The following is a 21,577-nucleotide window of genomic DNA, read 5'->3' on the forward strand; positions in this document are numbered from 1 at the left end:
AGCGCTCGGACAAACTTGAAAAACTTGTCTCTAAGGGCGACTTGTGTCTCTTCACCAGAGAGGCCTGACAGAGGGACATGACGGACGTGTGCTTATCGAGTTCCCCATTTGGTCCAGTCGCCCTCCCCTGGATAAAGCAGTTTGGCTTCTCTTTCGTTACAGAACAAGGGAATATAAAACTCAGTGAGCCCTTGACACCTGATCAATGGAAGAATGAGAGCTATCTGAATTTGTGAAGCATCTCTACCCTGAGCTAGTTTTAAAGAAATCTGGAAAATGACTGCAAAGTGCTTATTTGGACCAGGCCCAACCAAAACATACCCGAGGAGGAGTATCAGAAGGTCATTTCTGACATACACACCACATTCCTTGTTATTATCAGAGCTATTATAAGCAGGTGGCCCTACAAAGGTATCTGCAATCTGTTCCTTTAGGTAAATGAAACTCATGGGAAAGACATCCCTGTTTGGTTACAGTGGGAATTCACTTTTATTACCAATCATCCCGATAATAAAGATTCCCTGATTGTTTACTCTCTCCAGGCGTTTTTCTAAGACTTGGCACATATTATCTCCAATACACTTCACTGTAGTCTTGAGGCGGGTACAGTTCGGATCCCAACACAAGGGAATGAAGCTCCAGAGGAGGACCCAGGACCCAAGGCAGGTCCGTGGGACTCCAGAGCCCACACACTGTCTCTCCTGCCCATCGGCACCAAAGGCCAGCAGGACCGGAACCCAGGACCACAGCCCTTGTATTCCAAGCCTTCCCTGGGGCACACGCCCGAGGGGTCTGCTGGCCCTTCCCTGGCTTGTGCTACCATAAGCCCCCAACAGGGACATTCTGGAGTAGTGCCCTTTTGTGAACAGTGAGCTGGGCAGGCAGCTAAGGCACATCTTTCTAACAAAGTGGAATTAAAACGGTACGGCTCTGGAATCTTCAGGTCTCTTAGAGAAGAGGAAGCCAAGGGCCTGCATTGTGGTTGGGCCCCAGAGAAAAGTATTCCTCAAGAAATGGAGTATCGGTTTCCACTGAGCACTTTAGTCCAACCCGGAATGTTATAAAATGTGGAGCTTGAGTTGGCTGCCTCCCTCTCCCCTCTGTCCCTCCTACTTTTTATTTCTTACCTGGATTCAAGGAAGGAAAAAATGTGATGTGGCTCACAGAAATACATAGGGGACCTCAGCTTTTTTTTTTTTTTTTTTTAAAGCAGGGAGATTTGGTGGTAACAAGAGTAAACAGTAAGTAAAACACTGTCCAAATGGACACACTGTCTGTCTGAAGGCTCCAGGCATCGGCTAAAATGGGGCCACACCCGTGGCTGTGGCCCCTGAGCATGGTCTGCAGAGATAAACACGAGCCAGCCAACACCATGTGATGCCGACAGGGAATCAGCTGTGCAGTCCCTCCTCCCCTGCCACAGATGAGTCTGTGACCCAAGCTGACAAAATTGAAGATCGCTTCCTCCTGGACATAATGCTGGTTGGTCCAGCTGTGCTCCATCATGGTCCTCCCTAGAAGATCCAAACTGTCACTTGCCAGAGATGTCAGGGAAGATGTGGGTTGCCAGCAGCCATTATGCTGCTGTGTGGAAATGGGCATGGGATAAGGCCCTCATGATGCTACTGGGGTTTCTGGATCCAGCCATACCTGAAACCCCTCATCCACTGGATACTTCCATCTTTTTTGCTTAAGCTAGAATAAGTTGTATTCCTGTCACTTAGGAATGAACGTAAGAGTTGTATTATATAATATTATATACAAACAAAAATGGCCATAGTTATTCAGGAGAAGTACTAGAATTCTCTTAAGGGATTTTTTTTTATTACACAAAAAAAAGTTCCACTAGTTTTCTATACTCTTGATTGTTCAGACCAGTCATTATGCTAAGAAAGCATGTATCTCCTTAGCATAGGATTCAGGACCCTTATGATTCAGGTGCTGCTACCTCTTTCACCTCCCTCTCTCTCTCTCTCTGGCTCCAGATCCTTCTCTCCTGCCCTACAAAGAGAATGAACCCCATGCTGTCCCCAAGAATGATACAAGCCCTCCTGCCTCTTGCTTTGTACATGCTATTCCCCCAACTTGGAAGTTCTTTTCCTGTCCTAGCCTGCCTGCTCATTTTCTACTTATCCTGAAACTTTAACTCAGCAATCACCCTTCTCCCTGGCAGCTTAAACAAGAAACAAGGTATAATATTTTTAAAATATTATGATTCTATTTATATTAAATGTCCAGAATAGGAAAATACCTAGAGACAGGAAGTAGATTAGTGGTTACCTAGGGCTGTTAGTTATAAAATGTGCCAAAATGGACTGAGCTGATAGTCATATAATCCTGTGTGAAATCTAGAGCATTGTCCTCTAAATGGGTGAACTGTACGGTGTGAGTTACATCTCAATAAAGTCATCGTAAAATAAAAATAAAGATGAGATTATACTATTACAAATAACAGTAAAACAAGTAATACCAAGATACTATAGACAGAGCTCCAGAAGTTACCTGTGTGAAGATGTAAATTACCCTCCATGCCCTCCCCTCATATTCGGCAGATCCCATGCAAACATCCAAGCCCATGCCCTGCACACAGGCAGAGGGTCCTCATCAAAACACTGGCATTCTGCTCCCCTCTCAACCCCCCTCCCTGCTGTATCCAGCAGAACCATGGGGAGGGGTGTGACAGACTCACCGTGGGCAGCTGGCCAGACAGCAGGTGGCTGTCCTGGGCCAACATGTTGGACACCATGATGGCTGGGAGGTCCATGGCCTGGTAGGAGTAGGCAGGGAGCAGTCCGTTGGGCGTGAGGCTGTGGCACAGCGAGTGGTAGCCAGCTTCGTGGTCCCCCAGGTGCAGGAGAGATGGCTCAGGGAGGTTGGGAGGTGTTATTGGGGGGATCTCATAGTCTTCGTTGCTCTCGCTCTGGCTGCTGTAGGTCTAAAACATCAAAAGGGCATGTTGTTGGGGCTCGGTGTCTTACAACTGAAGAACATGCTTAATAGCACCAATAATAGCAACAAAATGGTAACAGCTTTTTGACAAAGGAAAGAAGGGATGATTCCTCTGGAAGGGAGACAGTCAAGATGGCCCCATGACTTGGTTAGATTCCTGCCCCATCTCCAAATGGGTGTGCCCTACCACTAAAAGGTCTATATAAAAAACCTGCCCCCCTGGAGAGTGGGACCAGCTCTTGTTCCCACCTTCTTCATTTTCCCATCAGGTCTGGACACTGCAGCCCACCATGAGTCCGTCTTCCACACCCACCCATTTTAGAGACAGGAGAATCCAGGTCCAAAAGGAAACTAGCCCATCCATGGTTAGTCCAAGAGTGGGGAATGGACTGAAGTATCCTGATTCCCTGCCTGTTGGTTTTCCAGAGCAGTTGGACACCTTCCCCTTGTGTCCCCTGAACACCCAGCCCACGCGGGTCCTGTCCTGCTCTTTCTCGTCTTGGTAAATGGTACGAAGGCACCCCTAGAAGCACAACCTAGGAGCCATACTGGACACCTTCCTCTCCAATCCTTGTTTGTTTGCTTTCCCCACTCACTGCACTGACCAGGAAGCTCCAGCACAATGCTCAATAGAAATGGCAAGAGCAGGCAGCCTTGCTTTCTTCCTTACCTTAAAGATCTCAATGTTTTACCACTATGTACAATATCTACCGTAGGTTCTTACAGATGTTCTGGAACAGCATGAGACATGGCTAGTTTGTCAAGAAGGTGTTAATTTTTCTTTCAATTGCGTGTGCTTTGTTGTTGTTGTTTTGCTTTTATTGGACTCCTTTTCCCCGCATCTACTGAAAGCTCGAGCGATTTTGCTCCTTTAATTCAGTTAACATGGTATATCACTTCACTTGGTTTTTCTAAGGTTAAAACAGCCTTGCATTTCTTGAATCAGTATCTGTTGGAATTTGAATCTAATTCAATGGAAGACCCACAGCTGGTGCCTGAGATTAAAAGAATGACCAGGAGAGGGGACCCAAGGAAGACTCAGTCCCTCCCGATCAAGGAAAACAATTTCCTTGAGCCTTTTTTTTTCCCCAATCAAGGAATATAAATATCTAGCATTTAGTGAGCACATAGTATGTGCCAGGTGTAAGCACTTTACAAACATTTAATGAATTAATTCTTACAACAGCCCTATGAAGGAGGTTCTGTTGTTTTATGCCCATTTTATAGATAGAAAAACCAAGACCCAGAGAGGGGGATTTACTTGCCCAAAGTCACATAGTTAGAAAGAAATCTCAATCCAGTTCCCTCCCTCCTCCTCTAATTTACACTATCTGCAAAGGAAGATACATGCTCTTGTCTGTAACACAGATCCTGGGAATCTTGGTTCTTGGTAGACTCTCTTGGAAAATTAGAGAGATAATCCACACCAGGGTGAACACACTTGGGGAATTAGAGACACATCCTGGGTCATATCAGAGACACATTTGTAATTAGGGAAACACAGGAGGCCATTATAGATATGGCTGGTATATTAGGGACACATGTCTACCTTGACATAGATGGTTCCCGGGTTCCCTAGTTGAACGTTTTTTCCTGGCTTTATTAAGATATACTTGACATGTAATTAATCTCTAATTCTTAAAAGAATCCTGTGTTTATCTCCAGTTGACAGATCAGAAAATCAAGATCTAGAAACTTCACCCACGTTCAATAGTAGGAGGAAACTGGGTCCAATCCAACCCTTTCTCCCATAACACAGCAATGTCTTCAAGGAGTCTCCAGGCACAAGTCCTTCACACTGAGACTCTCCACTCTGCACCCAGTACCCCCCCTTAAAATAAATACATTCTGAACACTCCATGTTTAAGAACTAGTATGTCTCTACTGGAGAATGGGGGAGGGTGGAGGTAGAGAGAAAGAAAGTGAGAAAGAGAGAGAGAGAGAGAGAGAGAGAACCCTTCAAACATCTTAACATGGTCATCCTAGGGAGGATGAAAATGATTTTTCAAGTTTTGATGCATTTTGGTGCACATATGTGGGTGTTAGTGTAATTTTGTCCTTAGGCTCATCTCCTCTAAGACAAAGTGCCCACAAGTCAACTGGTATAATTATAGGGTTAAGGCTATGAGTGGTACAGGGTTTGGAGAAGATAGCTACAGGGAGGCAGGATGGAGAAGGAGACAGAGTTCTCCCCAAGTAATCAGAACTGGGTGGAGGAAAGAAAGCACGCCATGCCCCCCTCTGCTCCTCCATGCCTGGCACCCGGCTAGTAAAACCCCCACCATGATATGAACCCAACCACCCACCCCTTCTCACCCTCACCAAGAAAGCTGGGCAAAATTCCAGCCACATTTCACCAGAAAGCATGGTTACCAGCTGTGTGATGTCTTCATGCCTCTGGGATCCACTCTCCCTAAACTTGTTCATTTCCATGGCGGTTCTCCCCAGCCTGTCTTCTTTCCTAATTCTCCAGCACCCTCTCTACCCATTCACCCAGTGCAGGTGACCAATCACCCTCGACTTCCCAGGGAAAACAGAAAATAACCCTAGCAGCATCCTGATGCCAGAACCACAAACTTGCACATTTGGTACCAACTTGCTCTTCTTTTGATGCCAAAAGAGCCATCCCTCCTTCCAAAAGCCAATCTCCCTGTCCATGTACCCAATGACCTTCCCCCTCCCCTTCCCCCTCTGTCCAAGGACCTCGGACATCCCATGAACCCTTCTTGCTCATGGCTCTCTGGAATCCCCCTCCACTGGACCAGTCTCTTCAGCACTGAAACATGCTAACCTCTCTCCGGTCTTACACACTCCCCCACCCCTCCCCAGCTGCCACCACCTCCTCCCCTGTCTTCCTGAAAGGACTGTCCTCACCTCTCAGCCCCTCTTCTTCATCTCCCACTCACTACACAGCCCCCTGGGACTTGCCTCCTCTACCCCCAAGCCCACCCCCCCTTCCAGTGGCCTCCACGGCTCCAGATCCAATCAGATGTTTTCAATCCACACTTCACTCAGGGATGTTGGTCCAACTGATCCCTTCCCTTCCTCTTGAGAACGCCCCTCCTTTAGCATCCATGACCTCATACTGCCCACCTTCTTGCCCCCCCCTTCTCCTTCTCCAATGCCAATTCCTCTTCTCTACCCAACCTTCCCTGCTGGAGGTTCTCAGCCTCAGTCCTGACTCTCCTCCTTTCCTGCTCGACACCCTCCCCCTAGCTGGCCTCAGGCTCAGTTTTAATTGCCATCTAGGAGCCACATTTCCGCCTTCAGTCTTGGTACCATCTGAGCTCCAGATGTGCACATCTAAACACCTCCCCTGCCCCAATATTCCCGCCTGGGGTCTCACAAGCATCTCAAGGGCGGCGTGTGCAAAGCTGCAGCCACATTGCCCTTCCCCACCCCTGCACCTGGGTCCCTCATCCGGTCCTCCGTGCAGCTAATAAAGACACCAACTTGAAGTTTACCCTCGGTCACCCCTCAAATCCAGTGGAACTCCTTTGAACTATCTTTTAAATCTACCTACCTCTCTCCGTTCCCACCACCGCGGCCCTGGTCCAAGCCACACCATCTGCTACCTGGACAACTGCCACAGCCTCTGCCCTGCTCTCGGGCTCTTCTCCCCCCAAATCCGTCCCCTTCATGTAGCCCGAATGGTCTCTTCAAAGATGGTCACCTCACCACGCCACTCCGTACTTACCATGCTTTCGTGGCTCCCCGCTGTCCTGAGGATAAAGTCCAGTCTCAGACACAGCTCTGTCATCCTCAATGGCTGCCCCCTGACCCCTTTAGACCCAGTGACCTTGCCTGCCTCCAGGTCCTCGCACTGGCTGTTCCCTCTGAGGGAATGCTTAGCTCACCACGCATCCTCCCTTCATCTGGCTCATTACCACGGGTCCCCCTGCAACAGGCTGGTTTGGATGACTTTGCCGATACTCTCTAGAGTGGGTTAGAACCCATTACACAGCCCCAGGAGGCTCTGCATTCCCCTCGGAAGCACTCATCGAACGTGTGGTTAATGAACTGCTTGCATAATTATTTGTTTAATGTTCACTGTGAATCCTGCCAGGACAGCCTTAGTTGGTCCTGCTTCCCAGAACCTGGCACAAAGTAAGAGCTCAGAAATAATTAGCTGAATGGATGAATGAGCCAAACCCCGGGCGGATGCCGTGAGCATACATCTCACTCTGGGACGGCCCTGGACATGGGCGAAATTGGTCCCTGAGGCACAGGAGTGCAGTGTGTGGTCGAGCACCGGAGCGTCTGGGTTTGAATCCTGGTTCAAACCCACAAACACGAGGTGTGTGACTTTGGGCACACCTCTCTGCCTCTCTGCCTCAGTTTCCTCATCTGTGAGAAGAAGGCAGTACAGCAGGTGCTACAGGGCGGCTGTAAAGGGTGAATGAGTCAACACAGGGGGACTGCTCAGGACACTGCCTGGTGCGGAGTCAGCCCCCTCGGTGGTGGCTGTCATTGTTGCCACTGCTGCTCTTCCTCAGAGTTTCAGAGACATTAGGAAAATTCCCCAAGAACACACAGCAAGTAGACAGCAGCTCATGCACTCATTACCCTCACCGTGAGCATTCTGAACTCCTCACACCCCAAGCCTGTGTGCCGTGGGATGATGTCTTGAGCCTGACTACCACGATGGGCTGGGGGCTGACTGGCTTTAGGTGGGACTCAGCGACGGGCATCATATCATCCCAGAAAGCAGGGTCCTAGGAAGCCTCCCTCCCCCAGCTGCCCTGCCCATCCTGCAGCAAGACTCCCCTCCCCATATTCCCCCACAGCAGCCCCGTGTTTGGGCACCCCCAGGCTCCCATACATCTGCAATTATTTTTGATTCTTTAATTACCTTTTATTTGTGTCCCCCACCCCCAATACCAGGCTCCAGGAGGATGGGGTAAGACTGTCTCGTCATCAACACCTAGCACAGTGCTCGGCACATAGTAGGTGCTCAGTTAGAATATGGTAAATGTACAAAGAAGATGGGGACTGTGCCAGACTTTAGGTTTAGAGCTCCCCTAGGTGTGTCTGTACCTGTCCCTCCCGACAGACGTAAGTCCTTCAGTCACCTGTGGCTTGTGCCCCTCCACCATCGCCTCCCGGGCCGTCCACCCCACCCGCCCCCTGCCCCCAGAGCAGGTGTTGGCACACAGTGCTAAATGACTACACAAGTCCATTCCTTTCGTTGAAAAACGAAAACCTCAAAACATTGGAACCAGCCCAACCAACCAGAAGCCTTTTGCAAAAATAAGCATCTGTTGCATCAAAATATTGGAATAACACAATTATGACAATCCATTTAAAGAGGTGATTAGCACACTTAAAAATAACTAAACATGCAAACACTACATGCCTCCCTCGAACGCGATCAAATCCTAAATGGAGGACACCGAATACCGCCCACTCTGTGGCTGCTTCTCACGGAGCACCCACTGTGTGCCGGCCGCTGGAGTCAGCTTTCCCACGCGCATTCTCCGGCAAACCCACGTCAGTTCTGCAAAGAACTCATAGGACTATTCTCTCCATTTTGCAGGTGAAGAAGATGAGGCTGAGGAAGTGAGGGTGTCGCATAACCAGAAGTCTTGGATGGGACCAAACCCAGATCTTGTGACTCTGAATCCAGGATTTTCCCCACACTGGGTCAGAGGGGTCTTCAAGATTCCTTTCTCACTCCCCCTAAGCGATGGGTTTCCCTGTCTCCACTCTTGCTATGGTCTTTTCTCCCTCAGGGGCCAGAATCATCCTGTGAAAATGTCAGATCACATCACTCCCCTGCTCACCACCGTCCGCTGGACCCCTTGTCACTCAGAGTAAGAACAGAGCCCTTATAATGGTCTCCTACCCATGCTGTATGGAGTGCCCCCACCCCCACCTCCATCTCCCTTACGTCCCTGATATTTCCCGCCATTCTTCCAATTCATGCCACTCTGGTCATGATTCTGCCTCAGGGCCTTTGCACTGGCTGCTTCCACTTTTTGGAACATTCTTGTCTCAAATACACAGCTCATCCTTTGCCGCTCATGTTTACTTGAATATCCCCTTCCCAAAGAGTTCCACCCTCACTGCTCAATTTAAAATCAGCCACCAGGGGCGCCTCGGTGGCTCAGTGGGTTAAAGCCTCTGCCTTCAGCTCACGTCATGATCTCAGGGTCCTGGGATGGAGCCCCCCATTGGACTCTCCCCTCAGCGGGAAGCCTGCTTCCTCCTCTCTCTGCCTACCTCTCTGCCTGCTTGTGATCTCTCTCTCTCTCTCTCTGTGTCAAATAAATAAATAAAATCTTTAAAAATAAATAAATAATAAATAATAAAATCAGCCACCAGCCATGTTCCATTTTCTGTTTGTTTTAATCACTTTTGTGTGTTTATCACCTTCTAACGTTCTTCATATTTTATTGTTTTATTTCCTATCTCACCCTACTAGAATGTCAGCTCCATGAAGGAGGAAGTATTCATGTTTTTTTCACTGCTGTATCCCCAGTTTCTTTAACAGTAATGAGTGCTCAGGAAGTAAACGGATGAATGAACGAAGAAATAGACGAACTTCTCACCAAAGGCCAGAAGCAAGAGTAGGAAGGAAGAAAATGAACAGTCTGGCAGACCGTGAAGATGCCCCCTTCCGGGAGAAGGCTGGTCTTGGCCAGGACCCAAGGGTAGGACGGGTGACTTGAACCAGAGTTCTTCCCTCCGTAGAAGTGGTGCACGGAAAACCATAACTGACTGTCCTTTCAGGCAAGAAGTGGAAGGAGGAAGCACTGAGGCAAATGGTGGGGCCAGCACGGGCAGTTTAACGACACGCAAGGAAGTGGATCTCCCTCACCACACAGAGCAGGGTTAGTCGGCTGCTAGAATCACCCACTCCTCAATTCCTCCATTTGTGCTTCTCTTGCCAAATAACTAAGGAATGGAAATTCAGAGCAAAGCAATATGCCTGGGGTCGAAGGGGCAGGCAGAAGGACAGACTGCCATGCTTTCATTCACCAGGAAGGGAAGGATGCTAGGCTGAGCCCACCATGTGGCTTGCCCTTTTTGGTCCGGGAAGCCTAAGCCTTCTCCTGGAATTCCTTGGAAGAAGGGGTCTTCACTAAACATCGAACCATGAGAGACCGTGGACTCTGAGAAACAAACTGAGGGTTTTAGAGGGGAGGGGGTGGGGGGATGGGCGAGCCCGGTGATGGGTATTAAGGAGGGCACGCACTGCATGGGAGCCCTGGGTGTTATACGCAAACGATGAAACATGGAGCACTACATCAAAAACTAATGACGTCCTAGATGGCAACTAACATAATACATTAAAAAATAATAATTTAAAAAAAGGAACTCCTGACCCTGAGTCAGAGGAGTAAACAAGGGCAAAGGGGAGTTCTCCTGGCCTTAGGAGGGGGACAGAGAGGAAGGAATCTGAGAGTATCCAGTGGGCCAGAAGACCGCTGCACGGATAACCTTATGTTCTATGAAATTATCAGAACATACTCTTTCACTTACTACGACAAAATAAAATAACAAATGAATCAAAATTCATCCAAAGGGGGGGCGCCTGGGTGGCTCAGAGGGTTAAGCCTCTGCCTTCAGCTCAGGTCATGATCTCAGGGTCTTGGGATAGAGCCCCACATCGGGCTTTCTGCTCAACAGGGGCCTGCTTCCTCCTCTCTCTCTGCCTGCCTGTCTGCCTACTTGTGATCTCTGTCTCTCAAATAAATAAATAAAATCTTAAAAAAAATTCATCTAAAGGAAGTAACACATACATACATACATATACCTATCTATATATACATATACATATGTATGTATTTAAATAATTCTTTCTGAAACAAATACTCAAAGCTCAAACCTAGAAAATGGTTTCAGAAGAGGGTGCCTGGGTGGTTCAGTCTGTTAAGCATCTGCCTTGGCCTTACGGTATGATCTTAAGATCCTGAGATTGAGCCCTGCATCAGGTTCCCTCCTGAGTGGAGAGCCTGCTTCTCCTTCTCCCTCTGCCTGCCACTCCCTCTGCTTATGTGTGCTTTCTCTCTGTGTCAAATAATAAAATCTTAAAAAAAAAAAGATAGAAAGAAAGAAAGCCAAGAAAGGCATTCTAGAAAGAGTGGTAAGCTCAGAAACCACTACAGCTTGTATCAATTCAAAATAACTGTCCCCCAGTAAGGTGACTGCAGGACTTAATGTGAGTAAGTCCTCCTTACTGTGAGTTCATAAGGACTCCTAAAATAGAAGAGATATAGCATGGAATTATAAAATTAATAATGATCACAGACTAAAAATCCAGAGGATTTCAGCTAGAAGCTCTGTCTTCTGTAAAGAAGGAAATTACAGATGCTGATTAGTTTTCTACACTGTAAGGGAAATTTGTTTAAATATGTTACACTTTTTAAATTTTACCGAGGTGAAATTCATGTAACATAAAGCTAACCATTTAAAAATTCACACTTTGGGGCATCTGGGTGGCTTAGATGGCTAAGTGTCTACCTTTGACTCAGGTCATGATCTCAGGGTCCTGGGATGGAATCCCATGTCGGGCTCCCTGCTCAGCGGAGAGTCTGCTTCTGCCTCTACCTCTGCTGCTCCCCCTGCTTGTGCTCTCTCTCTCAAATAAGTAAATAAAATCTTAAAAAAAAAAGGATTAACTATAAACAAATAAAAATAAACATGAACATGTCAATGGCTCTTAATACATTCACAGTGTGCTGCAACCACCCCTTCTGTCTAGTTCCAGAATGTTTTCATCTCCCCAAAAGGAAACTTCATACCCATGAAGCAGTTTCTATTCACCCTGGCCCCTCAACCCTTGGTAAGCACCAATCTACATTCTGTCTCTGTGGATTTACCTATTCTGAATAGTTCCATGTAAATGGAACCACATATGTGACCTTTTGTGTCCACAATAAGTGAACCTTTTGTGTTCAGTTAGCATGATGTTTTCTTTTTTTTTCTTTTAAGATTTTTAAAATTCATTTATTTGACAGAGATCACACAGAGAGAAAGAGAGAGAGGAGGAAGCAGGCTCCCCACCAAGCAGAGAGCCCAACGTGGGGCACAATCCCAGGACCCTGGGATCATGACCCGAGCAAAAGGCAGAGGTTTTAAACCACTGAGCCTCCCAGGCACCCAGCATGATGTTTTCAAGGCTCATCCATATTGTAGGGTATATCGGCACTTTATTCCCTCTTATGGCTCAATAATATTCCATTGTATGTAAATACCACAATTTGTGTATCCATTCAACTACTGGCAGACATTTGGGCTGTTTCCAGCTTTTGGCTATTGTGACTAGTGCTGCTTTGTATTCATGTATTATTTAGAGTCTCTGTTTTCAGTTCTTTTGTGTGGATAAGGAGGAGTGAAATTGCTGGATTTGTGGTAATTCTATATCTAACTTTGAGAAACCATCAAACTCTCTTTTGACAGCGGTGGTGCATTTTACATTCCTACCAGCAACGTATGAGGGTTTTAAATTCTTCACATCCTCACCACCAATATCCATGTTCCACTACTTTTCTTTATAGCCATCCCAGGGGGTATGAAATGGCATCTTACTGAAGTTCTGATTTCTATGAACTAGTGATGACTAGTGATGGTGAGCATCTTTTTCATGTGATTCTTGGCCAATTGCATATTTTGTTTGAAAAAATGTCTATTCAAGTCTTTTGCCCATCTTTAAATTGGATTGTCTTTTTGTTGCTGTATTAAAGAGTTCTTTACATATTCTAGATACAGACCCTTAGAAGATATGTGACTTGCAAGTATTTTTCTCCCAATCTATAGGTTGTCTTCTCACCTTTCTCACAATGTCCTTCAATCTACAGAAGTATGTAATTGTCATGAAGTCCAATTTATCTATTTTTACTTCTGTTGCTCATGCTTTTGATGTCATACCTAAGGATTCACAGCCAAATCCAATGTCATGAAGGGCAACCCCTATTTTCCTCTAAGATTGTTATGGTTTCGGCTCTGAGACTTGGGTCATGGGTCCGTTTTGACTTATGTTTTGTGTATGGCAGGAGGTGGAGTCCAACTTCATTATGTTGTTGCCCATGGCTATCCAGTTGTCTCAGTACTATTTGGTAAAGAGACTATTCTGTCCCCACTGAATGGTCTTGGCACCCTTGTCAAAAATCAGTTTGGCTAGAGATGCAGGGGTTTATTCCTAGATTCTTTTCATTCTATTCCATTGATCTGTGTATCTGTCCTTGGGATAGTACCACACCATTCTGACTATTGCGGCTTTGTAGAAATTCAGAATTGTGTGTTGTGTAACTTTGTTCTTCTTTGGTGAGATTTTTGTGGCTATTCATGGCTCCATGCAATTTCATACATATTTGAAAGCTATTACATATCTGTCCAAAAAGGCTAGTAGAGATTTGATAGGGAGATTGTACTCAGTCTATAGCTTGCTTGCATGATATTGGAATCTTACCAAAATTATGACTTCCAATCCAGGAACAAAGGATGTCTTTCCCATTTATTTAGGTCTTTTTTCATTTCTTTCAGCAATGTTTTTTAGTTTTCATTGTTCAAGTCTTTCACTTGTTTGGCTAGATTTATTCCTACATATTTTCTTCTTTTGGGCACTATTATATATGGAATTGCTTTTTTGGTTTCCTTTTGGGATTGTTCATTGCATTGTATATAGAAACACAATTGGTTTTTTGTGTGTTGATCTTACACTTTGAAACTTTCCTGAATTCATTTATTAGCTCTTTTTGTTTATAATTGTAAGGGAAAGCAGAAATTCCACACTGTTGGAGGAACCAAAACAAAGGAAAAGAAAATAGAATTGGATCCACCTAATAAAAATCTGAAAAGAAGAAAAGAAAATAGGAATGAACTATAAACTCGATAATAAAGAACCTTCATAAGATGACGGTAGTAATTAGATGTTACTAATCACAATAAATATGAATGATTTTAATCCCTTTATTAAAAGATAAAAGATTAATATTTTGATTAAACTACATAAATCCAACCTGTGACATTTATAATAGGAATGCCCAAAATAAAATCACACAGAAGGTTAAAAATAAGCTGATACAAAAGGCAAATAAAAAGCAGAAGTGGCAAAATTAATAACAAATGAGGTATAATTTAGGGCGAAAGCACCGAAGGATCTAAGAGGAATACTTCAGTTGATAAATGGTAACAATCCACAAAGAACAAACGACAGATGTAAACTTTTATGTAGACTGATTAACCACAGCAATATAAAATGTAAAAGACTGTTTAGAAGCACAAAGAAGATTCAACAAAACCATAAACACAAGGACACATGAACAGCTATCTTCAGAAACAAACTGACAAATCCATACATAATGCAGAAGAGTTGAAAAACACAATTCACCCTCTTGATTTCTTCCGCTATTTATTGATTTTTAAAATTTTTAAAAGTTTTTTATTTATTTATTTGACAGAGATCACAAGTAGGCAGAGAGAAAGAGAGGGAAGCAGACGCCCTGCTGAGTGGAAAGCCTGATGAGGGACTTGATCCCAGAACCCTGAGATCATGACCTGAGCCGAAGGCAGCGGCTTAACCCACTGAGCCACCCAGGGACCCTCTTCCGCTATTTAAAGAACATGCATTTTTCTCAAATGTCCATGGGACACTTAAAAAACATGACCATGTACTAACTACATAGATAATCTCAAATTTCTCAAAAGGAAGAAATGGTACAGCCCACACTGAACTATCTAAATCCACAAACCTAGTTTTTAACAAGAAAACAAAGAAGGCAGAGGAAGAAGAAGCAGGAAAGAAATGGAGGTAAGTAGAGGCTTCTAACGCCTGGGACACTTTAAAAGCTGTCTTCTAAATAACTTTTGGGTCAAAGAGGCAATTGCAACTGAAATCACAGACAATGAGGACACTACCTGACAAAACTTGCGAGAAGTGAACAATGGAAAATTTCTAACTATTGACCTAAGTGAATTTATTAGAGGGAAGAAAAACAAACAAACAAAATTATAAACTCAATACTCAACTCAAGAAGCCAGACACAGGAAGAAAATAACCCAAAAGTCAGTAGAAGAAAGAGTAATAAAACAGATAATGAATTTTAGATAAATTTAAGGAACAGCTGGGTGTTTTTAAAAGGCTAACAAATGCAAAAAACACTGAAGGGGGAAAAAAAAAGACAGAATACCCAAAAGGGAATGAAAAATATATTGATTCTTTGAAAATCAAAGCAAATTCCTTTGTAATACAGCATAAAGCTAATTTTCATCCATGTTTATTATTTACAGCTTAGTTCTGTTGTTTAAATCTCTTAAAATAACATTAGTTTTCTTTTTCTGATTGATCCTTGGTCTATGAGAGTGGTAAAAAATGTCTACCATGATGGCGATTTGATCCATTTCTTCTCATATCTCTGTTCATTTTTGCTTCATCTGTCTCAGAACTATGTCGTTAAGTATGTACAAATGAACGATATCTTCTTGGGGAAGAAATTTGATGGTTTCCTACTTTATCCAGTTCATGCTTCCAGAAGGTTCTCAGACGGACATTTGGACTCCCCTTCCATCACCCACCCCAATGCTGCATAAGAGAAAGGGGAACCTAGAGGAGTAGAGGAGCCCCCCCCCCCCGCTTCCAGCCCAGTGAGAAAGGCCCCAGAGGCACAGCTGGTTGGGACTCAGGGTGCAGCACTAGACAGGAGGTGGCCCCTGCTTCCCTGGTGAAGCCCGGTGAGGAAGAGCTCTTGGGAGGACCCAGCTCGTGTGTCCAGGGTTGAAAGGCTCAGGAGGACGCTGGCGCTGGTAAATCTGGGGGAGATGGGAGGATAGCTAGAGCTGCCTGAGCTGGCAGGGCCAGGAGCGATTGAGAGAATAGAAGAGAGAGAGAGAGGACGAGGGAGAGACAAAGAACGGTCTGCACGTACGCGGTTTGGCAAGGCAAGGGTGCGCAAGCGGTCCTGGGAGCACGTGAAAGCTGCGGAAGGCAGCCAGCTGAAGGCATCTGGGAGGGTCCCAGCCAAGACAGTGGCCTAGGAGGGTACGGAGGCCACGGCAGCATGAATCCCATCTGCAGTGGACCAGCGGCGGAAAGGCCATAACAGGTGAGCTGCGGCCCGGATCCCAGCTCAGTGGGCCTCATGGGAAAGAACTAGTATGGGGAAAATTTGCTAAATCAGGGGACACGGATAGTAGGACATCCGTCAGCAAGAGGCTCTGACCCTACTCCTTGAACCCCACCCTCACCCTGCCGTACCTAGCCTCTCCAGCAGCAGCAGAGGAAATGGGGGTGGAAGCACAGGTGACAGATTGCGCTCATCCCCACTGCCGCCCAAGGCCACAAGCCGGGAGGAAAGAGCAAGGGATGGACCTCTGCCTTCTTGCAGAAATCCAGGCTGCTGAATAAATAACCTGAGGGACAGCAACAGGACCTTGTGTTGACACAGGACTTCAGGGTTCCAGGTGCTTTTATGGATTTCCAATGTTTTTCGCAAAAAAGGCTTCCCGTTTCTTGGAATATATAATCCCGGCGTACTAGGGTTTTTTTTTTTCTTTCTTTCTTGTTTTGTTTTTTTTGTTTGTTTTATTTTGTTTTGCTTTTGATCTGCAGACAGAATATTGGCCTTGGAGTTAGTCTGACCTCGGGGAATTCCAGTCCCGCCACTTACGTGCTAAGGGACCTCTGGCACTTTATCCAAACTGTCTACTTATCTGCAAAACCCCACCTGACAGCTGAGAGAATTACGCAAGGAAACAGATGTGAAAATTCACGAACAGAAAATCAACATGACCCCTCCTCCTCCATGCGCAAGGAGGGGGAAAAAAGACGTCAGGTGGTAAAGCAGAACAAGTATTAAATATCTTTTCCACTGTGCAGATGATGAAACTGAGGCCCGAAATGGGAAAATGACTTATCCAGAGTAACTCAGGTTGCATTTACGGGAACAAAGACAAGATGCTCTATCCAGAGCGAACACATTCTCTACCACGATTCGCACCCTCCCAGCACACACATTAACCCTCACCGGCCCAGGACAGTCCTGGTTTATGCCTCTGTCCTAGGGTAATTTTTAATACCCTTTTAACTCTAAAAGGGTTTAACTCATCCTGGTCTGGACAGTAAAGGACATAGCCGCCTTACCACCCTACCATTTCCGCAAGTGAAACCCACACCCTGTGAGAACATCTCAGCGAAAAAGACTGTCCTTCAATTCAGGGTCTCCCGGCTCTGGTTTCAGAACAAGGAAGTTGTTACCTTATCCAAACCTGAGATCCCATCCACCGGAGCAGGGCACCTAGCATTGTAACTGATTCTGTGTACAGCGATTTTATGAATTCAGTGGGGAATGCAATGCAATTTTGTCAGGCTTGTCTGTGTCCATAATGACCAAGTCAAATTAATCATCTTGGATAATACCCCTGTGTCGCTCGTCCCAGAGATGTGTAATAGAATCTTTCTGATTCATGTCTCGCAGCACATCAGAGCTGGAGTATCGCCGCACTTCTGGAAATCGGTACAATTATGCCTTCTTGCTGGGCCATCATTCCCCACCCCACTCCCCACTCAAAATGCTTCTTAAAAATACATAAATAAACAAACAAATATAAGTTCATACCGTATATAAACAAAATGGAAATGAAGAAGCCATATAGTTAGCTAAATGTGGATTCTGGAGGTAGGGGAGGAATGCAACATCCTTTGAAGCTTTTATTTTCAGGCAACAGTCGGGGAGGAGAGAGAGTAGACACACCCTGTTGGTGGTCTTGACCCTGAAAACCCTAGATCAGAGCAGCCAGAGGCATCACAAAGGGACCAGGGCCGTCAGTTACACTACTGTACCTGGGAACAAACATGATGGTTATCCCTGTGTGTTTCAGTTTGGGAAATTCTCTGTCACTCTAAGGTTCACAGTAGCTTTCTGGACTGATACCAGCCAGGGTATCAGGGTATCAGGGTGGGACCTGGGAGCTGGGTGGTGTTTCTGGAAAAACTGAGCCAGGAGTGTTGGAGTTCCTTCTCCTTTAAGAGGAAACAATCTCAACAAGTAGACAAGCTGAGGATAACTTGGGGCCACAGCACCCCAGGGAGAGGGGCCGGCCTGAGCACTGGGTTCCATCCCATTTTACAGACAAGGAAGTCCACTTTCCCAATAAGTGGCAGAGTTGTGTTTATTTTTATAATACATTTCTTGTAACCATATATCCAACTGCCTTACAGATCCAATCGCATATCCAACACCTTCCCTTGGGTATCCTAGAGGAGAGGTCAGCAAACTTTTTCTGCAAAGATAATAAATCTTTTTGGCTGGTGGGTCATACAGTCTCTGTCCCTATTCAGTTCTGTTGCTGTAGCATGGAAGTAGCGGCAGACAACATTTAAACAAACAAATACAGCTGTGTCCCAATAAAACTTTATTTACAAACAATCAGGGGAGGACCAGCTGTGGCCTATGGGCCAGGGTTTGCTGAGCCCTGCCCTAGACATGGGTTTTCTTCCCAAACTTCTTCCATCTAACACACAATATCTGTGACTTAAAAAAAAAAAAAAAAAATTTGCCTATTCCCTTCACCAGAATGTAAATTCTGCTGTTTGGTCACTGATTAGCCCAAGACCAAAAAGAGTGCCTTGCCCACAGAAGGCCCTCAATAAACATTGGCTGAATGAAACAATGCATGAATGAATGAGAATCCGGACACTGGACTGCTGCGCTCAAGGTAGTATTTCTAGCACCTAGAACGTTGCCTGACACAAGGTAGCTACTCAGTAAGTATTTTTCTGAATGAATGAACGCATGAATAAATTCACTGATGATCTGCTGTTACATATGCAGGGCTGGGCTCTTCACCACCTTCCCTGTAAGCTCGAAGAAATCAGCAAACGCCTGAAGTGGGCTTCCACTTAGAAACGCTTCCCAGAATGAAATAATTCTCACCTCACCCCTGAGGGTCTCCTGGTTCTCTGTTCTCACATTGGAATCATCTGCCTACGAAGGTGCCAGAGTCCCAGCTCTGCCCCGGATAGACTGTGTGACCTTGGGAAAGTCACTGCCCCCATTTTAGCCCCAAGCAATACCATGTGAAAAGAGGGAGTTGGACCAAGGGATTTTTAAACCCAAATTTAATCCATGTATGTGCCACTAGTTTGCAGGTACACAGGCGGACATGAGGCAGTACTAATTTAAAAGCATTTTAAAATGATGAGTAGGCTCTCCAGTTGTTTCTGTGTTAAAATAGCTTCTGGGGAAAAAAAGAAATCTATTTGCAGTCAGTCTTTTTTTCTATCTCCACCTTTTAAAAACTGTAGAAGTGCCATCATCTAAAAATGTGCCAAGCCAGCTGCCTGGGTATGAATGCGCCCAAGTCCTCAGAGACTGGCCTTTGTGAGGTCTCTGAGGTCCTGTGACAATAAAGCTAAGCAGGCAAGTCCCCCAGTTCATGCTGCTCCAGGGACACTGCCCAGCTCAGACCCTTCCGAGGCCTACTGCCTTCAGAGTAGGGTCCCAGCACCTGTCTGGTTCATGACACCTCCTGGACCAGATCCTGCAACATCACCTGACACCTGGCACAGTGAGCCAGACCCCTGATATCCCCAGGCCCCTGGATGTGCTAGACACTCTGCTTGGGTCACTGTGCCCTCAGGTGACATCTGCTCATGCTCAGGATTACCACAACACCCTTGTGCCTTCCAGGTGGTAGAACCAAGGAATAGGCCTGGCATTCTAAGTTTACTCTGGGAAGAATGGAGCAAAGCCTCCTCCTATAGCCTGGACCCCATGCTCCTGTTAATATGCCCCAAAGCCCCAATAGGAAACTGCAACCCAGAGCTCATCCATTCCCCTAAGGCTTACTGAGTGACCTCTGAAAGGCAAGGTTGTGTAGTCCTTCTTCTCTGTACTTTTGTTCAAATAATAATAATAATAGCAAGGATCTGTACAGTGTTTACAACGTGCTAAATGTATCCCTGTTCTTTGGACTTTTCACATATGAATTTATTAGTCTTTGCAGCAACTCTATGAGTTACAATAACTCCACGAGGCAGGTGCCATTATTACATCCATTTCACAAAGGAAGAAACAGAAGCACTGTGATATGAAATTTGATGGAAGTCATGCAGCTAGGAAGGGAGAGAGCCAGGTTCCAACTCGGAAGTCATGCTCAAGAGATCTGACTCCCTGCAACCACTCATGAGCTTGGGAGCAAATCTCCCTTCGGTGCGGCCTTCGGATGAGGCTGCAGCTCGGATCACTACACAGATGGCAGCCTCGTGAGAGGTCTGGAGCAGAGGCACCCCACTAAGCCAAACCTGGGTGTCTGACCCTCAGGGACTACAAGGTGACTAACATGGGTTGTTTTTACATTTAAAAGTTGAATTCATGAATTGGTACTCTTAGTGACCATGCGATTCTGCATCTTTATAAGTAGTAGGGACTGGGCACCCTCAGAGGAACACTGAGCCTCCATGTTGACTGCATCCACCAGCAGCTCCCGGCTGCCCCTTCTCCTGCTGATTGCTCCTCTCTGGTGGTGTTGAGGGCAGGCATGCATCTGGGCTCCCTGATTCCTCTTAACACTTGGGGAAGCCAGTGCACCTCAGGCCATGCTTCTCAGCCTATAATGTGCCCACAAAGCACCTGCAGAACTGGTTAAAATGTGGGTTCTGATTTACGAGGTAGGGGTGGGACCTGAGATGCTGCATTTCCAACAAACTCCAGGTGAGGCCACTGGGCTGTGGGTCACCCCGTGGACAGCAAAATCTTAGGCATTAAAAGCACAGACTTGGACCCAGGCAGACTGTGGCTCAAATTCCAATTCTGTCACATCCCGGCTAGGAGCCCTGAGATTCTAAGCGGTGGAAAGACCTACCCAAGGTCACTTAATAAATGACAGTTACCTGGAGCTCCCAACAGAGCCCTGTGTTCTGACTTCCAGCTCAGAGTCTTAAAACTACAGCTAAAGCCACCCACTGAGCCCTGGGCCTGGACAAGTCTGTCTGGGTGTGTGTGTGTGCATATCCCCATGCACCTCTACACATGTGAACAGATGTGTCTGCAGACATGCACCAATGTGTGTGTCAACGTGTCTAACCATCAGCACATGTGCCCGCAGATCTGTGAGACCTGTCCCTTCATTCATTCCTTCCCTCACGCCCTCAGCTCCTCCTCTGGCCTGGTCCCTGCTCCCAGAACACCAACAGTCCAGGAGGGAGGCAGCCATCAAACAAATAAATACAAATAAAAATCTAATGTGTGTGTGTGTGTGTGTGTGTGATTCACAACAGCCGCAATAACTGGATATTAGCATTACCTCCATTTCACTGAGGAAACCGAGGCACTGGGAGGGTATATGGCTTGCTCAGAGTCACAAAGTGATGTTTAATGTGTGAACAGGTGTGTGTCAGCGAGTGTGTCTACATGAATGCGATGCGCACGTATGTACTTGTGTGTGACCGTGTCTGTGGACAAGCGTGTGCACACATGCGCATCTTCAAATATTCCACAAACAAGACTTCCTGGCACCACAACACAGCGTCACAGAAACACACACATGCACACACACTTTCTTTTTTCAGGGGATCATATTTTCAATCATTTCCTAAGGCTCGGTCCATAGAGAAATAGGAGCGAGGGTCGGGGCCCGCGGAGCCGAGCAGATCCGGGGAAGCCCGAACCACCTGTTTCCCTGGGGC

At 46.0% G+C, this 21,577-nt stretch overlaps 1 protein-coding gene across 2 annotated transcripts in view; it reads right to left on the minus strand.

Annotated features, from left to right (window-relative positions):
- Positions 1–21,577, minus strand: part of TOX2 (TOX high mobility group box family member 2) — a 101,142-nt gene that overhangs the window by 42,940 nt on the left and 36,625 nt on the right. For both annotated transcript variants that reach the window (XM_044263006.1, XM_044263005.1), the window contains one exon: positions 2,690–2,935. In XM_044263006.1, coding sequence (XP_044118941.1) covers positions 2,690–2,935 — 246 coding nt within the window. The remainder of the gene's footprint in view (positions 1–2,689; positions 2,936–21,577) is intronic.

Source organism: Neovison vison, chromosome 8 (assembly GCF_020171115.1).
Source record: "Neovison vison isolate M4711 chromosome 8, ASM_NN_V1, whole genome shotgun sequence".
Classification (NCBI taxonomy): domain Eukaryota; kingdom Metazoa; phylum Chordata; class Mammalia; order Carnivora; family Mustelidae; genus Neogale; species Neogale vison.